Source organism: Lactuca virosa, chromosome 4, assembly GCF_052849685.1.
Source record: "Lactuca virosa cultivar CGN04683 chromosome 4, Lactuca_virosa_CGN04683_v6, whole genome shotgun sequence".
NCBI lineage: Eukaryota > Viridiplantae > Streptophyta > Magnoliopsida > Asterales > Asteraceae > Lactuca > Lactuca virosa.
Window position 1 is genome coordinate 513,436,101 of NC_136429.1, and position 9,391 is coordinate 513,445,491.

At 33.8% G+C, this 9,391-nt stretch overlaps 1 protein-coding gene across 3 annotated transcripts; it reads right to left on the minus strand.

Moving 5' to 3' along the window:
* Positions 1-1,899: 1,899 nt before the first annotated feature.
* LOC145109406 (KH domain-containing protein At4g18375-like) lies at positions 1,900-8,939 on the minus strand. Of its 3 annotated transcripts, none has more exons than XM_079046554.1 (8): positions 8,764-8,939; positions 7,520-8,118; positions 6,242-6,676; positions 4,828-5,085; positions 4,429-4,749; positions 4,287-4,354; positions 4,107-4,163; positions 1,900-2,242 (listed from the first exon to the last, which is right to left on the minus strand). In XM_079046554.1, the coding sequence occupies exons 2-7, from the start codon at positions 8,099-8,101 to the stop codon at positions 4,109-4,111; spliced, it is 1,719 nt and encodes a 572-aa protein (XP_078902680.1). In that variant the 5' UTR covers positions 8,102-8,118; positions 8,764-8,939; the 3' UTR covers positions 1,900-2,242; positions 4,107-4,108. The 3 variants fall into 3 exon arrangements, with proteins under 3 accessions (XP_078902680.1, XP_078902678.1, XP_078902677.1); XM_079046552.1 differs by having other exon boundaries at positions 1,900-2,248; XM_079046551.1 differs by lacking the exon at positions 1,900-2,242 and adding an exon at positions 2,559-2,859 and having other exon boundaries at positions 8,764-8,938.
* Between the last annotated feature and the right edge of the window lie 452 nt (positions 8,940-9,391).

The window sequence follows — 9,391 nt, forward strand, 5'->3', positions numbered from 1 at the left end:
GTCGATCGGCGAGCACATCACGAGAGGGGAAGGAACAGGGCAGATTGACGATGATTTTGGGGGTGTTTGATGTTATGGAGCCGACTAGGAGCATCGGGAAACTTAAGAGGGTCATCGCCCTCTTGATCGCCGACAAACCTACACTCGCCTCAGGTGGAGGTTCTTCGACTGCAAATGAAGAAGAAAGAGGGAGGAGAACGACGGTATCAGGGGTTTTTGGGGCGATGTTTTTCAGCAGGAGGAGGAGGGGTAGCTCCTCGATGGTTCACCACAAAACCGCCACTACCGGTGGTGCTTGGCTGGACCGAAGAGAAAAAGAAGAATGGAAGTAGCGGGGGGTCTCGTCGGTCTTGGTGGTGTTCTGTGACAACGAGGGAGGCCGAAGTTGGGTTGAGAGGGTTGTTACAGGTTTAATCCAGTTGTTTCTTCTCTTTCTTTTCCGGTCACAACAATGGAAGGAAGATGGTGGTGGAGTTGTGGGAGACGATTGGTGGTGTTGGGGTTGCTGTGTGGTCGTGAGGGAAAGGGGGATTCCATGAAGCTCCTTCTTGTTTTGTTGCAGGTATACACGAGAACGAGAACCAATTTGTTCTTGGCTGGGAATGAAGATGCAAACATACACAAAGAATCAATCAATTTTTACTGTAAGGGTTCAATTGTTGTTGGTTGTTTGGGTTGTGGATTTTATCATTGTTAATTTGTGGTTGAGTGATGTTTTGATTGAGTGTTGGGTTGAAGAAACTGTTCACGTAATGTTTTTAATTGTGATGTGCAGAATTATTTATGCCCATTGTTTCCTCTTGAGTAAAAAGACATTTATGCCCTCGTGTGCAATGCACATGTGGGGTTTAACAGCCAAAAACAAATGGCGGTTAACTCCAGGGACCTGTTCCACACACAAACCTCTCAATAAGGACCAAAAATCCAATTTTCAAAAGGTTTGGACCATATCCACAAAAAATGACAAACCACAGGGACCATTTTTGCATTTTTGTCTAAAAAAAAGGAAAAGAATCACCCCCACCCCCACCCCCACCTCTCTCTCTCTCTCTCTCTCTCTCTCTCTCTCTCTCTCTCTCTCTCTCTCTCTCTCTCTCTCTCTCTCTCTCTCTAAATCCATATGGTTATAAATCCATATACCATTTTATTTTCTTTTTTGTAATAATTATTTTATTACCAATTTAACTTTAAAAAAAAAAAAGAATCACCCCCACCCCCACCTTCACCGTTCTCTCTCTCTCTCTCTCTCTCTCTCTCTCTCATAAACACACATAGAATACAAACAGGCATCCTCTTCATCTTCTCCGACCATCCCTCCAAAAAAACCTTAAATCAATAATAAACACACATAGAGAGAGAGAGAGAGGTACTTTCCAAGTTTTTATTTTAAAAAAGATTAATTCAATAATAAGGAAATGTTAAGAAATCCAAAAATAAAATTAAAAGAGTAAGAAAGTCTTTTCAAGTATTTCACGGATCAAAATCATAGAAATTTTCAGATTTTGAACATTTCATGCAAGTTGAAAACTTTTTGGACCCTATCCATAGTTTTTTGAAAACCAAAAGGACCAATTTTGCAGTTTTGTCTAGATAAAATGAGATGATCTCAAATTCTCAATGATATATTCATATTTATGTCAAGTATTACATATGACAAAAACGTACTTTATTATGACGATCTCAACAGCTTATGCTCACTTTGACATGGTCATAGATAAGTTAGTGTATCTTTTGAGTTTATTGGGATTTAGTTTTAGATGTTTATAAAAACTAGCATTATGATAAGCTATTTGAGATACATTATTTATAAACTAGCTATCATCAAGCCATCAAACACAACTTTAATAAAAAAAAAAAAAATCAGTTGCTAAGATCAAAACAGGTTATTACACAGTTACAGGTTATAAAACTCATGTTCGTTGATTTGCTCATATAAGTTGATTTTGTTTTGAGTTCACGCCCATATATACTCTATATATACCGATTGTTTTTTTGTAAACCATGACCATAACTAATCACAACATATCAATGGTAACACCTGCTTCTTCACAGTTGACACAGTCAAACCAATTTTATGTTATCCCTAAACTCAGTGTATTGTAACATCTTAATAATCAAAAACCAAATCAAGTAAAAAAAACAGTAAAAGATTAAGCATCGTCTACCCAAAACCAAAAAAACATCTTCACAAACCTTCAACCGACCTCCGTTTCCATTTCTTTCAAATTGGTATATGCCCGCTCTTCCACTCACCCATAGAAAAAAAATAGATATATAAATAAATATATATATATATATATATATATATATATATATATACCGATATAAAGCATCTTGCAAAGAGACTAAAAACTTTGTGGGTGGGACAAAAAAATTGCAATTTTTTGTCGGTATTAGTATATCACAGTATCAGTCTCAGTTCAATACATGGCAAACACAGTATCACAAGGTTGTGTTATTTATGTTATGACCTAATAGATGAAATATGGTAAGAGGTGGATGAATGATGATGGGAAGGGTGAGCATGGGTTAAAATATAACAAGGACAAGCACACAAAGGCCTAGAAGAGATGATGTAATTAAATAGTTAACATTACAAAGTGTCAAAAGGTTTCTTGGAATTTGGAAACATTGATTGATTAAGATTTAAGTAGATTCAAGGCACAGGTTGTTTGGAACTTAAGAAATCAAAGCTTATGGTAGTAGTAGTAGTAGTTTCAGGACATATGGATAAATATGACATCACTAGTAATATTTTTTCATCTTCAAATGGTAGGTAAATTTTGCAACACTCCTCTGGTCTGGTTTTAGGCTTCAGGCTTGGCTTGGCTTGGCTTGGCTTCAAGTGTCAAGTGTCAGCTGTTTTATCGGGAATAATGGAAGAAAGGAAACAAGGTTAAACTTAACCATATACATTTACTACGGGGTACTTTATTCCTATTTCCACACACACACACACTCTCTCTCTCTCTCTCTCTCACACTAATCTACAATTTGGTATAAATAATATATCAATCAGCCTTTGGAATTGGAAATTGGAAATTGTAACCGGGTAAATTCATATTCTAAAATTGTAGACAAGGAAAACAACAAAACTAATAAACCTTGTAAACAATAAAAACTAAAGGTCTATTTACTTGTGTATGTACATACTTGACTTCAACATAAATATAGCATGGAACAATTAGAAGATAACATGTTATTTTTTTTATTACTTTTACGCAAATGAGGCTTTTTTATTTTAATGAATTAGGGATTGTTTGAGATGCCACTTAATGGGTATAGTAAGAAGCTGTGTCTTATGTATGCCTCTTACTGGTTTTGTAAGAAGAGGTGTGTGACTCATTCAACAACTATCGAACATCCCCTTAGTATTTTATTACTTTTATGCTAATGTTTCAAATGGTAAATTACATTTTTGGTCCTCCACATTTCACTTAAATGACTATTTTTGGTCCCCAACTATAACTGTTTTTTGCAATTTTACTCCCAAAAATATAGTCATTTTTTTGAAACAATGACCAAAAACATTAAATTAAGTCCCAAAACTGCATGAGAAACTTTTTTGGGACCAAAAATGTAATTTTTCTATTTTTTTAATTTAGGCTAAATTACATTCATCATCCCTGTGGTTTATCCAAAGTTACAGATACTGTTCCTAAAAGTAAATTTTTGTTCAAGATTGTCCTTTGGTATAACTTTGTTCTATTCTTTTGCCCTAATTTTATATTATTTAACTTTTTTTTTATTATTTATTTATTATTTATATTATTATTAGCTGGGAAAAATGGGGCAGTGGTTTTCAATGGAGGAGGAGGTGAAGTAGTGGCTCTCCCTTGCCTTAATGATAATATAAAAAGCAAATGAGTAATAAAAAAGTTTTAAAAAAAAATCAGAAAAGGGCAAAACAGTCATTTTACATCAGTTATAGAGCAAAACTGAAACAAAAAAACTAAACCACAAAGTGATGATGAATAATATCATTTAGCCTTTAGTTTATTTATTATGTTTGATATTCTGAACTAAAAAAATTATGTTTAAAAATTTATGAAGTTTGTAATTTCTAACTTTTTTTTAAATTAAAAAAAATCAAGATCTTTACTCACCTTCAATAACCATAATCCCTCCGCCTAGAACTAGGGTTATTATCTCGCCTTGATAACCTGCCAACACAAAATTTATTTATTATAAATAATATTTAATAAATTTAAAAAAATCAAAATATATATATATATATATATATATATATATATATATATATATATATATATATATTATATACTTACCCAGAACTACCACTGCGACCTGAAGAATAGCTACCATACGCTCCATACGAATCACCACCACTTCGTCCCTAAAAAAAATATTATTAAATTAAATTAATTAGCGTAAAATTGTTTTATTTTTATATATTTAAATATTTAATACCTGTAAGCTACCACCATAGCTTCCATATGCATCGCCAGGTGGCAAATCAGTAGATGCAGTATTATGATTATTATTATTATTATTATTATTATTATTATTATATCCACCAGAAGAATAAGAATGTCCTCTTCCATGATGATGTCCTTTTGAAGAATCTCTACTTTCATACTTTCCAACATCAGCCACATCAGGTGCTACAGGAAGATATGGAAGAACTGGGACAAATGTCGATAATGCCCCTTCTCTTTCAAATAGATTTGCCCTTAACCTTGATGTCACTTGTAACAGTGCGTCCTTTGCAAGATCAAGATCTGCAGAAATCTGATAAAACCAAAAGGGGTAGTTTGGTAATCACATACAGAAAAACTTTTGTATACAATAATACTACACACAGCTTACCTGTACCATCTCATCATCACGATCTGCAACTTTTGGGAGATTCTCTTTGGAAAGTATACGAATATTTGCTTTTGTAATTCTTCTTATTTCTGTGATTATTGCTCCTCCTTTTCCAATAAGGCATCCGATTCGAGAAGTTGGAACAAGTAATCGAGTGGTGAATGAAATTAGACCTGAATCTCTCTCTACTCTCTCACTACACCTTGGTTGTAAACGTAATGCAGCTTCTATAGCTGGAGAAAACGCATCTTCAAATGCCTATAAATTAATTGATTACAAATTACATAAGGGTAAAAAGGTCATTTTGCACGAGTCAGAAAATAAATACTCAAACAAAGACCAAACTTTGGGAAGATTTAATAAAACGGAATGAACTTGTGAGTTTGAGTAAAGTACAGGGACCAAATGTGTAATTTACATAAATGTATGTGCTAATTTATTTTTAGTTTATACTTTACTTAACATTTTAATTTGTACAATTAATTGCTAGTTGTATTTTTCTTTTTAACTTTCAACTTATTAATCAGATTGGGTTGAGATTTTCAACTCATGGACCCGTTTACCTAGAAAAAGATTGGGTCAGTGTTGACATTCTTCACATAAAGGTTAAAAAATTAAAAAATCACATACGAGTAAAAAAGTCATTTTGCATGAGTCAGAGATAAAAACCAAAACAAAAACAAAAGATTTCATAAAGGTGTAATGAACTTGTGATTTTGACTAAAGCACAAGGACCAAATGTATAATTTACTCAAAAGCAGGGAACGTTTCTGTAACTTTGTGAAACACAAGGACCATTTTGTAAACTTGATAATTGGCAGGGACCGGTTCAGTAATTTTATGAAACATAGGAACCATTACTATATATAATAAAAAAGCAACTAGCCGATGAATAGTATACTTTTGGGTTTTAGACTTTAACTACAATAGTTTCATATGTTGGCAAGTTTGGTCCCTGTATAGAAAATAAATTACAAAATCTGTCCCTTTAATTTACAAAAAAGGTCCTTGTGCATTTTTTTATGTTTGGGCTTTAGACTTTGACCATAAAACTTTCGTATGTTGACAAGTTTGGTCCCTGTGTAGAAAACAAACTCTCCCTGTAATTCACAGAAAAGGTCCCTACACATTTTTATTATAAAAAAATTTCACGTGTTTAAATAGTATACTCTTTGGTCCATGTGTTTAAAAAAATTAGAAAAACAGTCCATGCCTAATAGAAAATTTACATATTACACCCCCACCCCCCCCCCCCCCCCCACACACACACACACAATTCTGTGAAACACAGGGACCATTTCTGTCTGTATAGGGTGATAGGGACCTTTTGTTTAAACTACAGAGACCGTTTTTGTAATTTATTTGCTACATAGGGACCATTTTGGTAAAAAGAAATTCTTAGAAATAGAATTACCTCTTTGGCTGAAATAGATATTATGCAATCATCTGCTTCAGTAGCTGAATTATCAACTTTAATAGCTGCACCAGTTTCCTGTCTAATTTGATTAATTATAGCACCACCTTTTCCTATTACACCACCAATGTTTCCAGTTGGGCAAATCAAACGAAGATGAAATTCCCTTGGAGAAGAATCCTCACGTGGGCCCGGGTAAAACCCACGTGGCCATTCACCACCACTTTCACCCTTGTACCCACCATACGCACCCATAAGTGGGGCCAACCCCATGATTGGTGCCCCCCCAGGTGTACCCCCCATGAGGGACCCACCAGAAGGGTATGCATTAGGTGTGGAAGAAGATAACAGGTGTTGAGATCTTGATGGGTTGTCATGAAGGCGTGTTGCTATTTGGAAGAGTGCTTTTCTTACTATAGATGATTCACCTGATATCTGTTTCATGAGAAATTTTGAGAATCAAGGACAGAATTGTCATTTTTAACTTATTAAATAAAGTTTAAAAAAAAAATTGTAAATAAAATTGTTTCTTTTTTACTTAATGGGTTACGCTAAAAAACCTGATTCATACAGTTTTAAATAGATGAATATAGTTGTTGAGAATGGTGAACTTTGTGAATAATGTAAGGGTAAAATGGTCATTTACCCTTACAGTTTAGTCTCATTCATACAGTTTATTAACTATATTCATCAATTCTCACACTAAAGTTGATAAATATGGTTAAAAATGGTGAATTTTGTGAATATTGTAAGGGTAAAATGGTCATTTAGTCTCATTTATACAGTTTATTAACTATATTCATAATTCATCAATTCTCATACTAAAGTTGATAAATATAGTTAAAAATGGTGAATTTTGTGAATAATGTAAGGGTAAAATGGTCATTTAGTCTCATTCATACAGTTTATTAATTCTAAAAAAGAAAAAGGCCTAATGTGTGCATGAGTGTTTCTTTTTGACTTAATCTCAACAATAAGTCTGAATTGGTTAAGCCCAAAAAAAAACATGTCTTAATGTATTAATCACAAACCCTTTGCCTATATGCCCTTCTTTTTCCTCCAACTCCTCTCACATTAAAACTAATGAAAAATGTGAAATTTGTTTTATAGAATATAAGGGTAAAATGGTCATTTAGTCTCATTTAAACGACTTATTCAGTGTAGAAAAGAAATTTGTTTATGGAATGTAAGGGTAAAATGGTCATTTAATCTCATTCAGTGTAGGAAAGAAAGTTGTTTTATAAAATGTAAGGGTAAAATGGTCATTTTGTGATTTACCTGCACAAGTTCATCACTGCTTAATGCACAAGCAGGCAGGTGATTATCTTTCATGATCCGAATCTGAGCACCAGTATCAGTTCGTATAGTTTGAACAATCTGTCCACCTTTTCCAATAACACATCCAATTTGATCTGAAGGGACAAGAAGGCGAACTGTAACTTGTGGTGTTTCTTCAGGATCCATGTCATCCGCCAGGTCATCAGCAACAACTCTATCATACACTTTGAAAAGAGCATCCATTGCTGGACACACTCGTTCATCAGGATCATCAAAATCATTTGTTTCATCACTCGTGCTATGGATAGTCACCACACGTTCATCACACCCTGAAACTGTTTCTCCAATTCTGATTTTTGACTTGCTTTCGGATCTTAATTGCTTGATTATATCACCACCTCTTCCCATTATACTTCCAATTCGTTTACTAGGACATAAGTAGCGATACACAGTGTCATCTGAGCCAATAGAGTTTTGTCCTCCTCTATCATCACTGTTGTTACGCCTCTTACTTCTTCCATGATCACTGTAATCAGATTGAGAATGTGAACGTTTTCCATGACTACTTCTTTGCCCAGCCATATGGTGCAAATAAGTACCTATTATAAGAAATCAGATCCATGAGCATGTTCATATTGAGGAAGCAGAAGTAGGGAAGAATAAGTAACTGGAAGTTCAGAAAAGCATGAATGAATGTGCTGCAAAAGTGAGTATCTTTGGGTTACTAGAGGATTGCAGCACTAATAATCAGAGTTAGATGAGCAGTTAAGAAGTTAATGAAAGAAATCTGATTAGTGAACTTATCCCTAATCAAGCAATTATCTGATTTTGTGATTCTTTAAGCAACAATAATCAAATTGAACATGAGTACCATAAATGAAGAATGTTCTAAGCAATGAATTAATAAAACCGAAGGTCAAAAAGTGAAAAGCAGAAGACACGATGATCGTTTCAAAGTCTTTGAGCTCGGGTCAAGATCTAGATCTGGAAACAGTAAATCGACGGTAACATTTTTCAAATCTAAATGTAAAATATTACAAAGTACGAGGAAAACTAATACAGGAATCATTGAAAACCACTACAAGATGCAACTTTGTTTTCTCTAATCGGTCTGTAAACTAATCTAAAATATGTATTATTAACATTCGCGATAATAAATGCCTGAAAACATAAATTTTAATGTTTCATATGCTTCCTACACAAATCTAATAACTTGCAAGACAAAAAGGATTAGAATTTGATACCTCGTTGAGATTGCAGAGAGAATTGAGCAAATGGCGAGGTCAACTCGACGTTGTAGATTCAAGAGAGAGATGAACACCTTCTGTATTTTGGTATTGTAGGGTTTCTGACTATCGATCCAAAAGTCGTGCACGGAACATATAAAATACACATAAACCGACTCCTAACAAATAAAACCCTTATTTTCTTGATTTAACAACAAACTATCTCATGTCTTAACTATTAACATTAAAAGTTTTCGACAATTATGTGGTTCGTCCCTCTGATTTGCCATAGTTTCCAAAAATTGTACGTCTTATCCTTTTTCTATTTAAAGGAGACGCTTTTACCTTTTTCAACTAATTCTAATATTTATATATTTTTAATTTTTATAAATAAAAGATAAACAGGTAAATAAGTCTCTCTCTCTCTCTTACTTTTTATAAATAAAAGATAAACAGTTAAACACTTGGAGAACGGGTATGGTTCTAGATTAGAACGAGTTGTCAAACACTTGGAGAACGGCTTGGAGAACGGGTTGTCAAACACTTGGAGAACGGGTATGGTTCTAGATTAGAAATACCTACTGCTAATTAAACTAGAAAAATATTGTAAAAGTGAAGGTTTTTCTGATTTTAAACTTCAGAAACT